This window comes from Lynx rufus, unplaced genomic scaffold, assembly GCF_022079265.1.
Source record: "Lynx rufus isolate CCGP_SWC_20201006 ecotype Redwood Valley unplaced genomic scaffold, mLynRuf1.p SCAF_1, whole genome shotgun sequence".
Lineage (NCBI taxonomy): Eukaryota > Metazoa > Chordata > Mammalia > Carnivora > Felidae > Lynx > Lynx rufus.
Window position 1 is genome coordinate 132,040,634 of NW_025814823.1, and position 19,866 is coordinate 132,060,499.

Here is a 19,866-nt window from a genome sequence, read left to right on the forward strand (position 1 = left end):
TTCTTAAATACACTATCTGGATCGATCATCCAAGAAATTATCTTAACATTTTCTGTATCTGTATTTTCTAATGGTACTTGCATTGTGCTCTTACAGTGCTGTCATGCCTATTATCTCAATTTTTGCTAGGTTTAAACAGTTTATCCATGTCTTGCTATCCAGCTTAATGACACAATTTAAGATTATTACACTTTGGAGATTCACTATGAATTGGAAGCAAGTTAAACTGTCTGTAACACTGGGTTAGGTTTAGAGCAATTTCAATAGGGACTTTTTAAAAATCACTTTTTTCCTTTCTTAAGTTGCCCATTTTCATAACTAGTTTTATGAGGACACAAGCTGTGATACTGTGTCCCCTTAAGTGTCTATACCATCTGGGTTCTCAAAACGCTTGCTCAAGTAATAAAACCAGCAGCCAGAGGTCAACTCTAGATGCAGCCGTGCAAAGATCACCAGCGCTGACTTAAATTATCAGGATGCCCAGACAAGCTACTCTGCAGAATGGCCTTTCTCTGCTAGTTCCTTCCATGATGATATCCTCCAGGCTTCAGCCACAGAGCTTCCCTTCACATTCTACACTGCTAACATAGTCACTGACAATGGTCTTAACGCCTGCTTCGTGTGTGGATGACATCTGGCTTCTTTCCTAAGCTACAAATTCTATCTCTCACTGCCTATTAGATGTTTCAATTTGTATGTCTGACTACACCTCAACACAGAGCCCAAATTGAAATTATCATCATCCCTCTAAAACCTGCTCCTTCTCAGGTGTTGCCTATATTAGCAAAGAGTCTCACCCAACTGCCTAACAGTAAAACCCAAGTAGACCTCACTTCCTGTCTTACCTACCTACCCTGAATCAGTCACTGACTCCCCGTGATTCTACCAGCAAAAATGTGTCTCCAATCTATGGGCTTCTCTCCCTTCCTGACACCACACGTGAAGTATCATCATAACTTACCAGAAATTAATTGGTGACTTTAACTCCAAACTATCATCCTTCCAATCCACTGTGCAGCCAAAATGTTCTTTCCGAAATATGAATCGGTTTAAAAATGCTGAAATGGCTTCCCATAATCCTTGGGAAAATATCCAAACTATCTGTCATGGCTTCCAAGGTCCTTTAAGAGCTGGAAACCACCTTGTAAATTATCCTACATGGCAAGATGAGTAAGTGCATGGGGACTAGAAGAGTCAGACTGCTTACCTACAAGATATCCCTGAACAAGCAAACACTTAATTTCTTTGTCCCTCAGTATCCTCATCTATAAAATGGAAATATTAATACTTATCTCACACTGTGGACATGAATGTTAAATGAGATAAAATACAATGGCTTGACACAGTGTGTGACACATTTGATACATAGTAAATGCTATTGACACATCTGATACAACTTTCCAGTTAATTTCTCACTTCTCTCCCATTTGTATTAGGAGTTCCATCTATTGGGAGCATCTATTATCTCCTTTTCACTTACATATCCCTCTGGCTGCAACTTCCCCTCCCATCAATCCAACCCTCCTGGAATCCTTTAAGGCTCATCCTAAATGCCACATCCTCTGTAAAGCCCTTCTGTCTCCGTAGGTGCCCTTACAACGTGCTCCTGAAGGCTCTGTATTTTCCCTGCCATGCATTTGTCCGACTTTCTGGTACTTTCTCTTCAATGCTAAATTCAAAGTTCTGTGTGAGGAGCCACTGTCCTGTTCCCCACTGTATTCCCAATGCCTAGCACACTGCCTAGCATGCCCTTAATAGTCACGGTGGTGTGGATGAATGAGTGTATCTTTCCTCTCTCACACAACCCCTCTCCTCCCCAAACTGCAATGCTAACAAAAGTGCAATATTCCTATAACAGTTATCTGTAAAATACACTTCAGGGAAGGCTGCCACCGAACAAACACCGTCAGGTAATACTGGGAAGGGCAGGTGAAAACAAAGTTAGGGGGTTCTGAACCACAGCCCAGAGCCTTTCATACCCTGAAGTGCACTGTGAACCTCCAAGTTGTGTGTGCTTGAGCGGGTGGGGTGGGGGTGTAATTCTCAAAATATCTCCTACAACCAGTGTTCTTCCGAACACACCGTCGCAGAGCTGATGTAAGGAGGTGCCCTCCCCGACCAGGACTTCCAAGCAAGCGGGTAGTTGTGGACGGGGAAACCTCTAAAGCACTTCTTTCGCAGGGTGCACTGTTTTTACGTCGGTAGTCAGTGGACACAGAATCTGCGCGCTGGAAGAACCCACAGACATCGAGGAATAAATCTTCTTTTCCAAATGCACGAAATGAGGCCCAGAGTGGGAGAGCGACTGGTCCACCGCCACACAGGAACTCCATACAATAGGAAGGGAGAGGAGAACCCCGGACGCCAATTTGGTCCCCGGGACTTCCACTACAAACAGTGCCTCTTGGCTCCTGGGGTCCGTCAAGTGCTTGCACCTCAATTCTATTTTCGAGCCATCCCAAAGTTAGGTCAGTTTTTCTCGGCTACCTCCTAGGCCTACAGTTGCTGCCCCTCCTCCCCCACCTCCCCCCACCACACACTTTCCCTGTAAGCCTTCCAGCACAGCCGGAGCCTGGCTGGGGCGGGGGAGACAGTTTCTGTCTTCCTTCTTCCCTTCAGAGATTATCTCTGGAGTGTAAACTTTTTCGTGTAGAACAAACGAACCTGTTAATTTTAACGCCTCCGCCTAAATCCCCATGGGCGCTACTCCCTACCCCCAGCGCACCCCAACCTACCCTACCCGCTCCTTTCCTCGCCTAGACCCAGGGGCCCTGCCGTCCGTCTTCACCTGGGACTGCCATTGCGCTGGTAAGAGGGGTCGCAGGAGCCGTAGGCTTTCGAGAGTACGCTCGCCTCCCGCCTGCCGCGAGGACCACAAACGGCGAGGGCGGCCTCTTCCTCCCACCGGCGCCGCCGGACTTCCCTGCCAGTCGGGGAAGGCCTCTGGCGATAGCGGAACCAAGTAACGATGATGCAGTTTCCGGGGGAGTCATATTACAGAACACACATGGTCCGAACCATTGCTGCCAGCCCCGGGGGTGGAGATGAATGAAACCTGCACATACATGTACTGAAGTAAACAACACCAACATTTACATATCCTTTGGTAAAAGTGTAACACAAATTTAGTTAACTTGCAGGTGCTTAATAATATTTTTTCGTTTCCTGGAGGCCACTGGAACCCCCCTTCTCAGGATTAGCGGTGCTCAGGCCCAGGAGCAACATGGCGGCGTCCGTGAGGGACTAGTTTTGGGAAAAGGTAGTGCTTGGTGCGGCTCATTTTGGGACATTGACAAACTGGAGCTTTCTGCGACCACCCGATTGAAGGAAGCGTGCCACTGATAGGTGGACTGCTTTAGTAATCGGCTCTCCGTTCTCACTCCCAATTAGGAGCGGAGCCCTGAGCACTGAGCAGCATGAGCAACATCTACATCCAGGAGCCTCCCACGAATGGGAAGGTGAGAGCCTCATCTACGGTACCTGGGCTCCCCAAAGTGATACCTCACACATTAAGGGAGTTTTGGGGCGTTAGGGTTGGAAAAATCACAAAATGTCTTGTCCGTTACTCCTGCCTCTGGACAGGATTGCACCGAAAACCACCTACTGACACCTCTCGGCAAATACTTTGAGAAAAGTCCTCAAATGGAGATTTCTCCAGTGTCTGGCCACATTTCTTGCTTTAGCCTAACACATTCTAGGGTGTTTTCTAGGGCCTTAGGTAGAAACCTAGGTATATTTAAAATTGTGATTTTTGTTTTTCTTAACTTGTAAATCGCTCTTTCTCCATTCATTCTACAATCATGTATTGAATGCCTAGTAGTCACCAGGCACTGTACTAGGTGCTGGGGACACAAAGATGGATGGGTAAGGTCTAGTTGTTGCCCTAGAAGAGCTTATGGTTTTGTTTGGGAGGTAAGCAGGTAAAGAAAAACCTGATAAGTCCAATAGGCATGCTTATGGAGAGAGGAAGTCTAGTGCTACGGTAAGTACTAAAAAATGAGCCACTGAGGAAGAAGAGAAAAGCTTCGTGGAGGAGGTATCTTTTGAGCTGGTCTTAAAACATGAAAGTGGAGAATGAGAAATGTTCCCACATTAGAATGGGAGAATGATTTCCTGATTGATTTAATGGTCAAGGTATGTCAGTTCCCATCAAAGATTTTTATATGCAGTATGAGGCAGAGGAGTCAATAATGGAATAAGTATCACTGGGATTCTTAAACTGTGAGCTAGTCTCACCACATATGAAATGAGATGGACCAACATAGTGGAGAAAATAGTGGGACTGAAAGTACTTAGTTGAGGAGCGTCTGTATTGCTCAGCCGGTTAAGCCTTTGACTGGGCTCAGGTCATGATCTCACAGTACTTGAGTTGAGCCCAATGTCAGGCTCCGTGCTGGCAATTCAGAGCCTGGAGCCTGCTTCAGATTCTGTCTCTCTCTGCTCCTATCCTGCTTGTGCTCGCTATCTGTCGCAAAAATAAATAAACATTTTTTTTTTTAACTTTAAAGCACATAGTTGAATTAGGATAAACTAAATTTACATCAGATACGATTCTGTTGCATGACTATATCATAATTTATGCAGTCTTTTGTTGATCAACATTTTGTAATATAATAAGGCAATATGAAAACAAAAACAATAATGCTCTAATTGATATCCCCACCAAGAATTTTAGTGGGTGTTTTGAGATGGGCCATTCTTTTAATTCTTTGCTGTGTGAACTTCTCCTTACTCCTCATCTGTATCTCACACATCATTGTGAAAACTCAGAATACCTACCTCGTCATATTTCCAGATGTTTTTTGAGGGTGATATCACCCTCAGTTAATAAACACTAGTAGAGAATAAAAATATTGCCCATCCTGCTAGTCAGGGCTTTCACACTTATTATTCCTTTCTTTAGTACAATCTGGCCTGCTCAAATGTCACCTTGGCAGAGAGGACTTTTCTGTTTACTCTATAAAATCACAAACTCCATTCATGTCCTGCATTCCAACATTCCCTGCCCTTTCCCTCTTCAGTTTTTTCTGTGTACTTACTAGTTATTGTTTATTGTGTCCTCTGCCTCCCATTCTCCTCCCTATAGAATGCAAGCACTATGATGGCAGGGACTGACATCTAGAATGGTGCTTGACACATGGTAGGAGGAGTTCAAATATGTACTGACTGAATGAATGGATGTATTAATATTTTATTTCTCTTAAGTTAAAGTATTAAGCATCAGTGACTTTGAGGTTATATTGCTGCTGAGCAAGGGAAGATTTAGTTGTTTTACTCTGGAAGGAAGATTTGACATGGTCATAAAGAGGAAAACCATTAACAAAGATACATGCCTGAACAGGAGATCTTTTATTCAACAAATATTTATTTAGCAACTAGCACATGCCAACCTCTATGCTAGGTTTTAGGAATACAAGGGAAAGGAAAACCAGCATTGTCTCTAATATGGAGTCAGTTGAGTGAAATGTACATTCACCAAATAATCATGTAAATAAGTACATGCAAACTGATAAATACTGTCCTTCTGAGAGCACTTGGGTGGCTCAGTTGATTGTCTGACTCTTGGTTTTGGCTCAGGTCATGATATCACAGTTGTGAGACTGAGCCCCTTGTCAGTCTCCGTACTGAGTGTGAAGCTTGCTTGGAATTCTCTCTTACTTTCTTTCTCTCAAACTAAACTAAAAAAAAAAAAAAATACTGTCCTTCTGAAACAGAGTTGGGCTTACAGAGAACATCAGGCATAGCCAAAGTTTCCTTCAAACACAGTTGGGGATTTTTTTTTTTTAACATAAGGCCAGTTGAGGACATTGAAGCTTCAAAGTTCTGCACCATAGAGAGCACATGGCAAGAATTTGGGCCTGGAAGGAATTTAAACAGATATAACAATATGTTTTCTCAGTGAATGTTTGTTTAGTGCCTATGCTGTCTAATGCTACATTAGGTACTAAAAGGATTAAGAGATATTCAGAATAAATGGGACAAAATTCCTCCCTTCAAAGAGCATAGTATCAACCTGGGAAGTAATTGACTTATCATATCAGTGGTTGTTTATAAGTTGTGCTGTGTTTTGTTGTAACTCTGGCCTCTGAAGATGACATACAGAAATGTACCACTTGATAGAAATGTCTTTATACACTCAAGATGAAATTTCTATGTATTATGATCACTTAATTTAAATTGCATATTAATATTCTCTTTTTTTGAGAGAGAGAGAGGGAAAGAGAGAGAGCACATGAGTGAGTGGGGGAGGGGCAGGGAGAGGGAGAGAGAGAATCCTAATCCCCACACCCAGCACAGAGCCCCACTAAGGGCTTGATCCTATGGCACTGGGAGCTCATGATCCTGTGGCTCATGACCTGAGGCACAATTAAGTTGGACACTTAGCCGACTGAGCCACCCAGCCGCCCCAATGAAACGTTTCTTAAGAATAAACATTTATTGTGGCTCCATGATCTCATGGTTCATGAGTTCGAGCCCTGCCTTGGGCTCTGTGCTGTGACAGCTCAGAGCCTGGAGGCTGCTTCTGATTCCGTGTCTCCCTCTCTTTCTGCCCCTTTCCCACTTGTGCTCTGTCTCTCTCTTTCAAAAATAAACAAATAAACATTAAAATTTAAAAAAAGAAACATTTTATTATCAAAGTATTGCCTTATTTTGAATCTTTAAGAAAGGGAGCACCAATACTTGACAAAATAGTGATGGCCAAAAGAAATGTATGGAGGAAGGAGCCATGTGCCTTCTTTATAAATTCAGTAGCTTATCAGTGGAAAGAGTAAGAAACTCTGGTAAACAAGGTAGCCCAACTGTGTATGCATTCTTTTTACTGGGTGTAAGTTGACTGTGGCCAAAAATATTATAGAAGAAGAATAATTACAACAATAGTGGCTACCATTTTTTGAACATTTACTATTTGTCAGGTAATGTTCTAAGCAGTCTATGTGTAATAAATCATTTTGTTCTCACAAGAAACCTATGAGGATATTATTGTCCCTATTTTAGATAATAAAGTTGAGTCACAGATATGTTAGATAGCATGTCCAAAGTAAAAAACTTCCTTACCCTTTGTAAGTGCAAGGGTCAGTCAGTACTGGAATTTAAGCAGCTGACTCCAGAACCTGTAAAGGGAGGGATGGTGTGCATTAGTTTATTCTTTAGAGTAGTGGTTTCTTAAACCAGTGAGTGCACACTTCAGGGACTGTGCAAAACCATCATGAGATGCAAAGAGAAAAGCTACATTCTTCTGCTTGCATTTATCGTTTCCTTTGTGTAAATGTAATCTTTTTTAAAATATTTTTTAAATGTTTTAATTTTATTTTTGAGAGACAGAGAGAGACAGCATAAGTGGGGGAGGAGCAGAGAGAGAGGGAGACAGAGAATCTGAAGCAGGCTCCAGGCTCCGAGCTGTCGGCACAGAGCCCGACATGGGGCTCAAACCCACAAACCGTGAGATCATGACCTGAGCCAAAGTTGGACGCCTAACTGACTGAGCCACCCAGGCGCCCCTAAATGTAATCTTTTATATATAAAAAGGAACATATATATTCATTTACTTAGTCACTTTTTATATGTCATGATGTAATTTTTCCTAATATCATGCTAAATGGATTACATTTCATTGTTAATCTGGATTAACTAGACCAGCCCTCACAGATTTCATATTGAAAGTGATATTAATAATGTAAACATAAGCAAACCACAAGAAAATGGTAGACCTGATGCCTCAACATGGGAAGTATGTAAAAAATTAGAAATTATTATGAAAATTATTTGAAATACGGATTTCTATTTATTGTTAATGATGAACTTTGTCTTAAGTGTATATTGTGCCTTGGCGTATTTATCAGTAAGAATATAAAGCCATTGTCATTTTCAAGACATTTAAAACAAAGTGAGTAGAACAGGAAGATGGACCTCTACAATTTGAAAGCAACATTATATTAAGTGAAAGAAGCCAAATACCAAAAGCCACACATTGTATGATTCCATTTATATGAAATATTCAATAGACAAATTCATAGATACAGAAAGATTAGTGTTTGTCAGGGCCTATGAGTAGGAAGAAATAGGGAGTGACTGCTAATGGGTTACAGGGTTTCTTTTTCAGGTGAGGAAATGTTCTGGAATTAGATTGTGGTGATGGCAAATGTCTGGATTATACTAACAAATGCTTTAAAAGGGTGAATTGTTTGGTATGTGAATTATATGTCAGTAAAGCTGTTATTTTTTTTTTTAAGTTTGATTATACCACTGGTAAAGAAGAATAAATTAAGAAATATTTTAAAATACTGTTTTTATGTAATGCTTTGAAATGTTTATCTTCTGTGACTCTTTCAGTACTAGAGTAATATAGTACTACATGTATTTAAACGTACTTATTTGGGAACTCTGTGTTCCAGTTCCTTACCTCCCTTCCCACTTCCCTTTTCCTCTTCGCTAATAGGGATGCACACTCTGAAAAAGTTGGAGATCACTGTATTAGAGTTGCAAGGAAGGGAAGACATGTCAAGGGTCCCTTTAACAGCATTTTATTTCAAGTATACAAGGGGATAATAGGTAGGACAGGATATTGTCTTTTGAGATATACTGTACTTTTAAGATTGGGATGGACACCAGTTTTCATGGAAAACCAGAAGGTATTACCCACTGTTATAGATACAGTCTAGGGAGTTATTCAGCCAACTCAGTTTGTATCCCAAATATATACCTTCCAAGAAACTGAGAAACCAGCTGGGTTGGTTTGTCATGATAGAGTATTTATTTTGCACATAGTTTCTTGCCGTGCCAAGTTAGAAGGCCTTACCTTCATGAGCTGGTAGAAAGGAGACTTTGAACGGATTCCATGTACTGTAGATGATGATTTTAAGACATACCATTTTAGTAACATATACAACCCAGAATTAGATTAGGCATGTTTTGTTTTAAATTAGGAATTGCATGATTTTGAACGAGCAAGTAGAGTGTTGGTATATAAAAAGATAATTTTAAAATTGTCTCATAGTGTCACAATTTCATAGATTCATTGTTCTTTAGTTTCTTAATTTGCTATACCAATTTTATTGGAAGGAAAGCTGCAAGAAACTTTCTTAATTAAAGCAAGTTTAAATGACTGATTTTTAAATGAATAAGTTTTTCTGATTAATAAAGGTATATGCTGCTTTTTCTTAAATCTTAAATTATTTCTGAAATTGCTGTTTGGAAGATATAAATGTAGGGGCGCCTGGATGGCTCAGTCAGTTAAATGTCTGACCTCAGCTCAGGTCATGATCTTGTAGTTCATGACTTCGAGCCCCATGGGCTCTGGGCTGACAGCTCTGAGCCTGGAGCCTGCTTCGGATTCTGTGTTTCCCTCTCCCTGCCCCTCCCCAACTCGCATTCTGCCTCTCTCTCTCTCTCAAAAGTAAACAAACATTAAAAAAAAAGGGAAAGATATAAATGTATAATGACTTGTACTGAATGAATACTTTTACTGAAATATAGTTAATATACAGTGTTATATTAGTTACAGGTGAACAGTATAAGGATTCAATAATTCTGTACAATTTTCACTGTCATCGAAGTAAATGTACTCTTAATCTCCTTTATCTGTCTCAACCCCACCTCCCCTATGACAACCACCAGTTTGTTCTTAGTTTTTAAGAGTCTGCAGTTTGTCTTTTTTCTTTGTTTCTTAAATTCCACATACATGTGAAAACATGGTATTTGTCTTATTGTGTCTGACTTGTTTCACTTAGTATTATTTTAACATCTATGTCCATCCATGTTGCTGCAAATGGCAAGATTTCATTCTTTTTATGGCTGAGTAATATTCTATTGTGTATGTGTGTGTGTATATATATGTGTGTGTGTGTATATGTATATATATGTGTATATATGTATATATATGTATATGTATATACAGTGTGTATATATATATACATATATACACACACATATATATGTGTGTGTGTATATGTGTGTGTACATATACACATACTATATATATATGTGTGTATATATACACATACTATATATATCTATATCTATACCTATATATCTGTATATTTATATATATTCCACTTCTTTATCCATTCATCTATGGATGGACACTTGCGTTGCATCCATATCTTGGCTATTGTAAATAATGCTGCTATAAACACAGGGGTGCATATATCTTTTCAAATTAGTGTTTTTATTTTCTTAGGGTAAATACCCAGTAGTGGAGTTAATTATATGGTAATTCTATTTTTAATTTTTTAAGTAACCTCTGTACTGCTTTCCACAGTGGCTGCACCAGTTTGCATTCCCATCAACAGTGCATGAGGATTCCTTTTCCTCCACATCCTTGACAACATTTGTTATTTCTTGTCTTTCTGATTCTAGCTATTCTGACATGTCTAAGGTGATACCTCATTGTGGTTTTGATTTGCATTCCATTGATTATTTGCATTGGTAATGATGTTGAGCATCATTTCATGTGTCTGTTAGCCATCTGTATGTCTTCTTTGGAAAAATGTTTATTCAGGTCCTCTACCCATTTTTAATCGTGTTATTTGGGTTTTTTTTTTTGGTATTGAGTTGTATAAGTTCTTTATACTTTTTATATTAACCCTTTATCATATATATCATTTGCAAATATCGTCTCACATTCATTAGGTTGTCTTTTCATTTTGCTGATTGTTACCTTTGCTGTGCAGAAGCTTTTATTTTGGTATAATCCCAGTAGTTTATTTTTGCTTTTGTTGCTCTTGCCTGAGGAGACATATCTAGGAAAATGTTGCTAATGCCCATGTCAAAGAAATTACTGTCTGCCTTTTCTTCTAGGAGTTTTATGGCTTCAAGTCTCACATTTAGGTCTTTAATCCATTTTGAATTTATTTTTATGTATGGTATAAGAAAAGTGGTCCAGTGTCATTCTTTTGCATGTAGCTGTCCAGTTTTTTCAGTACCACTTGTTGAAAAGACTGTGATATCCCTGTTATAATTTTTTTAGTATAACAAGAAAAGCCCAGCAAGTTTTTAAAATTTTAACTTTAAAATTGAAAATTCATTAATGGATGCTTCATTTTGAGCAGCAATTCAACTGATTATCAAACCAAAATGATAATTTAATATAATGATGTTATATTCTTTCCATAGGTTTTATTGAAAACTACAGCTGGAGATATTGACATAGAGTTGTGGTCAAAAGAAGCTCCCAAAGCTTGCAGAAATTTCATTCAGCTTTGTTTGGAAGGTAAAAGTGTATCTTTCCACAACATTAAAGTCTGCTGTTAAATAGTGGTAATGAGTGATAGGAGTGGGTATGAATGATATGGTGTTGAGCTGTTGTGTCAGGAAATGGATAGAGGAGATAAAGATTGTCTTTCAAATAAATCTTTATATCTTTAGCAGAGAAATTTATCTCACCAAATAAAACTTTGATCCTTTTTGATCTTCTTGCCTGTTCTGTACTTCTTTCTTTCATCCTCTAAATAAGAGTACTCCCTATGATTGCCCCTAGTTCTCCACTGTCTTTACTCTTCAGTTGTTACTTCTCTCCAAATGACTGTCAGATTTAGAATTCCAGCCATTTCCTCTTTTCTTAGCTGTAATTTACATGTCAAAATGACTAGTGGACTTTTCTACTCCAATCTTCCTCTGTCAGCTATAGCTAAACCACACTGCCTTGACTTTCACCTGCATGATTATGATTGTCTTTTACCTGGTCTTTCTATCTAATCTCTTGACCCTTTTATTTATTCATCTGGTATTTGAATCCTCAGACAGCTTAGCTTCCTAGCTTTTCGACTTGGTTTCATTGCACTAAATAACTATATGGTTTCAGTTGACTATTATTTTATTTCCTGAGCAGTTCCTTCTTGTCCACATATCCACATACCTCCTTCATGTCCTCAGTCTTCTTTTTGGAATACTTTTTCTTTCCTTCCTTACTGTTTACAAGTCTACCCACTTTTTAATCTCTGTCCAAAATTCTGCTTTCTCCACGAAGCCTTCCATCCAGGATTCAGTGATGTCATTATAGATGTCTCTAGTCTGTTTTTAGACTGAGTCACAATTTGACTATTTTTCTTTCAGTAAACTTTGCAGAATTATATCCACTTGAGTGTTTTCTCCTTCAGAATATTCCCTTATAGAACTAAACATTCTAAACATTTTTGCAACTTGGTTTTGACGATACTTTGCATATGGTTTCAAATATCTCCTGTGGTGGCAAATCATTGTCTTTCTAAGTTATACCTGATTTGTAGAGACAGACAAGGTTAATTAGGTATCAGAAAACAGCATTTTGAGTCAAAGGCAGGGTGTGAAAGATAATTCAATATAACCAGTAAAAGGGTACAGCTAGAGCTCTCCAAATAGATAATAATTACACAAATAGATAATTATCAGGGGAAGATTTAAGGTATAAAAATACCCAGAGCCTCCTCCCCCAAAAAAAAGAAAAAGAGAAGGACATCTGTGAAGACCATTATTAATAATTGCTATGGCAGGCAGGAAGGAAATTGAGTCAGACAGGTAGTACAGTCAGAGAATCCTCAAATTACTATCAACAGAGTCGAGAAACACAGTAGACACAGAAAAGTCAGACTTGTTTCTGGAAAGAAGTTTTGAAGACTCAAAAGCTCAAATTTTACAGGGGAAGACTGGAAGTACAAAAACATTAGAAAGAATGAATGGTAATTAACAATCCATGACCAGGTGAATGGAAGAAACAGAAAACATCTGGATATAATATGACAATGAAGAAGAAATAAAGTTCTTAAGTTAGGTCATGATGAAACTTAATTGGAACAACAAAAATTATTCCCCTCTATAGAAGAATACGTGGAGAAAGAGAATAGAAAAATCATAAGAAAAATAACTACAGCAATTCTCTTAATTGAACAGGCGAGAGAGAGAATTGTTACTGCAAAGGCTAACAAGAAGCCTGAGAAGGCTAACTGAAATGAAGATACCCCCAAATAAAGTCAAGTTTTTAAAATATAATTTGGAGAACCTCATTTAATTCACTAATTCTGTTACTTAAACAAGTCATGATATGTCAAGATCTTTTAGCATTCTTATCAGTATTTTTTTCAAAAAGGGATGATTTCCAGAATTAAAAAAGAAGTAAGTACAAACTTAGGAAGGTGGAGCCAGATATGGCTCCCAACTAAAATGCTGTTCATAGCGGAAGTTCTTAGTCTTTTTTTTCCCCCCAGCTTTATTGAGCTATTATAGACAAATAAAAATTGTATATATTTAGGTTGTACATGATTTTTTAAAAGGTGTACAAGTGTGTACTATACATATACACTGGAATGATTATCACAGTCAAGTTAAGTAACGTATCCGTCACCTCGCAGTTACGAGTGTGTGTGTGGGTGTGTGTGTGTGTAGTGAGAACACTTGAGATCTTTTTTCTTAGCAAACTGCAAGTATACAATACACTATTATTAACTATACTCACCATGTTGTACATTGAATCCCCAGAAGTTATTCGTTTTATATTTGAAAATTTATCCCTTTTGACCAACATGTCCCGATTTCTCCCACCTGCCAGCACCTGGCAACCACCATTTTACTCTCCAGTTCTATGAGTTTAACTTTTTTAGACTCCACATACAGAATTTGTCATTCTGGTGTCTGGGGGATGTCTTTAGTGTTTATAGAAATGAAAGATCTAGAATTACACAGCCTTACTCTTGGATTGCAGGTTTTGTGGAATAGTTAGGTGAATATTTAAAGGTGAGTGAAATTTTTAAAAAATACGTTAAAAAAGAAGGAAAGGGAAGCTTGTTGCTTTTGATAGTTTTGTTGGTTCCTCTGAAGTATGAGGAAGGAGTAAAATTTTAGGTTGGCAAAACAAAGTGGGAAGCAGAAAGAGAAGTAGTTAAGAAAATCACATTTTTTATGCTTTATGTAACTATTAATTTCTTTATTTCTATTTTACCTCAGATTTACTCTTTAAGATCTATTCTTGGGGTGTTTGAGTGGCTCCGTTGGTTGAGCATCTGACTCTTGATTTCAGTTTGGGTCATGATCCCAGGGTCATGGATTGAGCCCCACATTGGGTTCCAGGCTCCAAGCAGAGCTTGCTTGAGATTCTTCGCTTTCCTTCTGCCTTTCTTCTCCACTTGTGCTTTCTCTCTCTCTCTCTCTCTCTCTAAAATAATAATTTAAAAAAAGTTAAAAAAAGGTCTATTCTTTATCAGTTATCTTTATCCCTTACCTCCTATTCTTTAGAAGTGACCAACATAAGTATAAATTAAGAGGTTAACAGAAATATCTTTAAAAAACTAAAATATTTGTTTAAAAAAATCCTAAGAGGCCAAAATAAACAGGGCAGACAGGAAACAAAAGGAGTTATAAATAAAAAGTTATTAATGATAATGTTTATAAAATTAAACACAAACACCAGATTCTAGAAAAATACACATAAATCACTTAAAAGTGCAAATGTAAATTTCTATATGGTACTCGGCAGAAATATAATTAGATAAAGTGTACCATGATACCCATACATTGTACAGCCAGAAATAAAAACTATAATGGCAAATACCGGAACCACAGAGGCCAAATAGGAACTTTATTTCATATTTAAGATACATGAAAATGTCTTTCTTCAATAGTGGAGAAAATTTAGGAAGATATTACCAGACATAATGAAATGAGAAAATCACTTTCTTCACAATACTTATGGAAATGATACATAAAAACATTTAAGAAGAAAGTCAAATAAACATTATTGCATGCCACAAAATCTATTATAGTACATAGTAAACTATAAAGACAACCATAAATGCATTGTCAGCAGTGATATGAATGAGTTACATGGAAATAGAAATGATGGATATGGAGATTTTGTAGAATTTTGAAATTTTAGCCATGGTAGATTATAAAATTATGGTGTAGAGTAATTATAGAAAATTCCTACTCAGTATATATGGTATTATAATTTCATTCATCCAACAGGAATATAATTAGGAATATAAAAAGGAAAAGCTTAAAGTAAAAAGCCAATATCACTAAAAGATTTAATAGGAAAAAGGAGTAAGATGGGTTATTTTAAAATTGGAAAGCACAAATAATAAAGATCTCTTTCATATCCCCCTTCCCTCACATCTAATAGATTTCTGAGTCTTATTCTAGAGAATTCTTAAGTATGTGCCTCTCAGTAGAAGTCACAGTCATGGTTTACTCTTGGGACAATAGTTGCTCCCTGTCCCTCCAGCCTTGTCACTTCCTTCCAGTCCATTCTCTATACTGGGAGTTTGATATTTTGAAAAAGCAGATCTGATAAAAAAAAAAGTTGATTGGTTGCATATTATGGACCTAAAGGATTATTATCATTTTCTGATGTAGACTGGGGCATGTTGCATATTTAAACGAAATAGAATTTAAACGAAAATATTAAAGTTTGACCTCACATTTGTGTTGAACTTGAAAGTTTATAGATTGCCTCCACATTATCTTATTTAATCTTCAGAACACAGTGAATTAATTTATAATATTAATTTTATAATGAGAAAATTATGTGTACAGCATGTGGAGGATAGTTAATAATGCTGTATTGCATATTTGGAAGTTGCCAAGAAAGTAGATCTTAAAAGTTCTCATTGCAAGAAAAAGGAATTTGTTACTATGTGAGGTGATGGATGTTAACTATAAGAATTATTATGGTGATTATTTCACAATATATGCAAATAGTGAATCATTATGTTGTCCACCTGAAACCAATGTGATGTTAAATGTCAATTGTATCCCAGTGATTTAAACAGAGGGGAAAAAAGAGGGGCATCTGTGTGGCTCTCAGTCAGTTAAGCATGCTACTGTTGGTTTTGGTTTAGGCTCAGGTCGTGATCTCACAATTCTGTGAGTTTGATCCTAGAGTTGGGCTTTGCGCTAGCTGTGCGGAGGCTCTTTGGGATTCTTTCTCTCTCCTTCTCCCTGCCCCTTCCCCACTCGCATTATTTCTGTTTCTCTCGAAATAAATATAAAAAAATAAAAAGAGGGGAAAAAATAAATGGAGTTTAAGCTAGCAGCTAGCAAAAGCCAAGACTCAGAACTCCTCCTGCATGCTGCATACAGGGTTAACCTGAATAAATGGTTACTTAAGGGTATAGGAGAGATACTTTTAGACCTTTTAGTTTTTAGTTTCTATTTGTAACCAAGGAGCACTTGTTTGCACTGGAGACCTCTTGTGCACACAGCCCAACAACTTCACTGGGAGAAGGGTTTGAAAAAATCAGTTGTTTCTCCTGTCTACTTCTTCCTATCTATCCTCTATACTGGATACAGTTGTTAGATTACATATTAGATTTTTTAAAATATGGATTTTATATCCAGTTATATCTTGCGAATGTAAATAATTATGAGGGTGCCTGCAAGCCACTATATTACAGTACTTTATGAATTATGATAAACCACATTCTTGTTTTGACTCATGAAGTGTCACTGAGTATCTATGTAATAGGTACCTCATGAATTCTATCAGTAATTTTTCAGTACAGTGCCTGGCCCACGGTAGGCACTTGATTTGTATTTGTCATTATATGACTTAGGCTGTGTTCAGGTGCAAGTAGGAAAAGACTCCTTTCAATGTTATTTATTTATTTATATAATAAAGACATTCATAATCTTGTACGACGACACGAAAACTGATGTCAGGCAGTTCTGCAGGCTCAGCGAAGCTTTCAGGAAATTCTGCTTTTCCCATCTTTCTCTTTGCGAGCCTCAGTGTGTGACTGAGCTAGGCCTATACTCAGTAATTGACTCCACCTCAGTCTAGTCTGTTGCTATTTGGGTTTTGTTTGTTTGATTTAACAACAATAATAGAGTCTGTTTATTCAGCACTTACCTCAGGGCTACACCTATATTCTACATAAATTTTCCTCTTGTACTCACCTGATTAGTTCATATAAGTTCAAAACTACTTTGGGTGAGATAAAAATAATTTTTTTTTCCTTTCATTCAGGGATCTTTTATAAAAGAGGTGAAATGTACATAACATGAAAGTAATCATTTCAAAGACAATTCAATGATATTTAGTATATTTGCTATGTTACACAACCAGCACCTCTGTCTAGTTCCAAAACAGTTTTATTATCTCCAAAGAAAACTACTCATTAAGCAATCACTTCCACTTCTCCCCTCTCTCCTCCCCTGACAACCACCAATCTGTTTTCCATCTCTATGGATTTACCTATTCTGGATGTTTCATATAAATGGAATCATATAATATATGACTTTTTGTGTGTGGCTTCTTTCACATAGCATAGTTTTGAGCTTCATCTATGTTGTAGTGCATATCGGTATTTCATTCCCTTCTTTGGCTGAGTAATCTTCCACTGTATGTAAATACCTCATCTTGTTTATTCATTCACTCATTGATGGACATCTGGATTGTTTCTTCCTTTTGCAGTTGCGAACGGCACTGCTGTGAACATTCATATACAAGTATTTGTTTAGTGCCTGTTTTCAGTTTGGGGGGTGGATGTATTCATAGAAGTAAGATTGATGGATAATTCTGTGTTTAAATTTTGTAGAGCCATCAAACTTTTCCACAGTGCCTGTATCGTTTTACAACCCAACACGCAATGTACAAGGCTCCAGTTTCACCACCTCCTCACTAACACTTGCTAGTTTCCTTTCCTTTGGATGATAGCCATCCTAGTGGGTGTGATGTGGTATTCATTGTGGTTTTGATTAGCATTTCCCTAATGACTGATGATATTGAGAATCTTTTCTTATTCATATTGTCCATTGTTGCTACTTCTTAATATAAACTCCCTGATTCAGTCAAACCCTAATTTTTGCCATTTTGCTCTCAACAACTTCTTTGCTCATGATTTACCTCACCGAGATGCCATGCTTCTCCCACATGCAACTTCTTTTCCTTGGTGAAGTCTCCCTCGTGATTTTAGGTTCCCGATAATAAGTACTATTAGGAGATCATATGTGATCTCTCTTGTATATTAAAAGCTTCCAAATAATATATTTATGTATAAACTGTAATGCAATTTGAGAGACTCCTGGAAATAAGTACAACACAACAGTCATGCTTTTTTGTAGAAATTGTGCTGTTTTGAGTAGGCATTTTATAATAAGTAGGGAAGAAAAGGTTTGGGTTTAGGAGCCTATTTAGCATTCTGGGGGGGGGGAGATCTTGTGACTCTAATTATATTAACTCTGATAGCTATATACTTCACTTTAGACTTTGCTAAATTATTTTAAATTTCTTTCAGCATATTATGACAACACCATTTTTCATAGAGTTGTACCTGGTTTCATAGTCCAAGGGGGAGATCCTACTGGCACAGGGACTGGTGGAGAATCTATCTATGGAGCCCCATTCAAGGTGAGACTGAATTTTTATTGTTATTTATTTGCAAATCAATTTGGATTCCTTAATTGAAAATCACTGTGCCCCTGGTGAAAAAACTACATTTCACATTACTGCACAAAATCTGGTATTTATCACATGTTTGGGATTATAAGGGATAAGAGCAGCACTTACCCTATCAAGCATTCTTTCAGAGTTGTCTTATTGCTAATTTTTTGCTAGATTGAATTCAGGTAGAGCTAATGATGGTAGTGAGGAAAATGTGAGTCAGAAAAAAAGACTACATAACATAATTCTTGATAGCTGACTGTATCTGATATCTACAACTCTGTAAATGTAAAAAGGTTTTAGAACATTTCATATGCCATTTTATTTTAAAATATTTTTTTTTAATACTGTATGGAATTTATATTAATGTGCTTGGACTGTTACAACAAAATACCACTGACAGGGTGACTTAAACAACAGGAATTTGTTTGTCACAGTTCTGGAGGCTAGGAAGTACGGATCAGCTTGCTGGCATTCAATTTCTGGGGAAGGTTCTCTTCCTGACTTGTCAACGGCCGCCTGCTCGCTGTGTCTTTACATGGTAGAGAGAGTGAGCTCTGGTGTCTCTTCCTCTTTTTATAAGGACATCACCGCTATTGGATTAGGGCTTCACACTTATGACATCATTTATCCTTTATTATCCCTTCATAGGCCCTGTCTCTAATACAGTCACACTGGGGGGTTACAGCTTCAACCTATGAATTCTGGGGAGACACAATTTGGTCCAATGCAGAATTCATTCTTTTTTTTTTTTTTTAATTTTTTTTTCCACGTTTTTATTTATTTTTGGGACAGAGAGAGACAGAGCATGAACGGGGGAGGGGCAGAGAGAGAGGGAGACACAGAATCGGAAACAGGCTCCAGGCTCCGAGCTATCAGCCCAGAGCCTGACGCGGGTCTCGAACTCACGGAGCGCGAGATCGTGACCTGGCTGAAGTCGGACGCTTAACCGACTGCGCCACCCAGGCGCCCCCAGAATTCATTCTTAATTGTGCACAGTAGACCCCTATAGTGGAAAATGCATTACACAACAGGAAATCACAAAGGGACAGAAGAAAGAATTAACATAAAAAGTGTTAGAAAAAAGTATATTAATCAAAAATAGGTCAGTGATGGGGCACCTGGGTGGCTCAGTCTGTTAAGCATCTGACTTTGGCTCAGGTCATGATCTTACGGCTCAGCTTGTGAGTTCTGAGCCCCGCAGCAGGCAGGCTCTGTGCTGACAGCTCAGACCCTGGAGCCTGCTTCAGATTCCGTGTCTCCGTCTCTCTCTCTCTGCCCCTCCCCTGCTTGTGCGTGTGCGTGCGCGCTGTCTCTCTCTCTTTCTCAGAAATGAATAAACATTTAAAAAAATTAAAAAAAGAATAGGTGATTGATTTGTTAACTGCCAACACAGAACTAAAAAGAAAAAAAGAGTTAATGTCCTAGTTAAGGTATTAAAATCACAGAGGGTTCAAGTAAACACTAAATGTTGTTTTTTTATCTGATGGGGCTAATATCATGTTCTTTGAATGAGT

General features: G+C 37.9%; 2 protein-coding genes across 2 annotated transcripts in view; one reads left to right on the forward strand and one right to left on the reverse strand.

Annotated features, from left to right (window-relative positions):
* SREK1IP1 (SREK1 interacting protein 1) overlaps window positions 1-2,927 on the reverse strand; it is a 43,645-nt gene extending 40,718 nt beyond the window's left edge. The window contains exon 1 of the mRNA XM_047087089.1: window positions 2,789-2,927. Coding sequence (XP_046943045.1) covers window positions 2,789-2,801 — 13 coding nt within the window. The 5' untranslated portion in view covers window positions 2,802-2,927. The remainder of the gene's footprint in view (window positions 1-2,788) is intronic.
* Window positions 2,928-3,240: 313 nt separating this feature from the next.
* CWC27 (CWC27 spliceosome associated cyclophilin) overlaps window positions 3,241-19,866 on the forward strand; it is a 193,598-nt gene continuing 176,972 nt past the window's right edge. Inside the window, exons 1-3 of the mRNA XM_047087094.1 lie at window positions 3,241-3,458; window positions 11,113-11,209; window positions 18,204-18,316. Coding sequence (XP_046943050.1) covers window positions 3,417-3,458; window positions 11,113-11,209; window positions 18,204-18,316 — 252 coding nt within the window. The 5' untranslated portion in view covers window positions 3,241-3,416. The remainder of the gene's footprint in view (window positions 3,459-11,112; window positions 11,210-18,203; window positions 18,317-19,866) is intronic.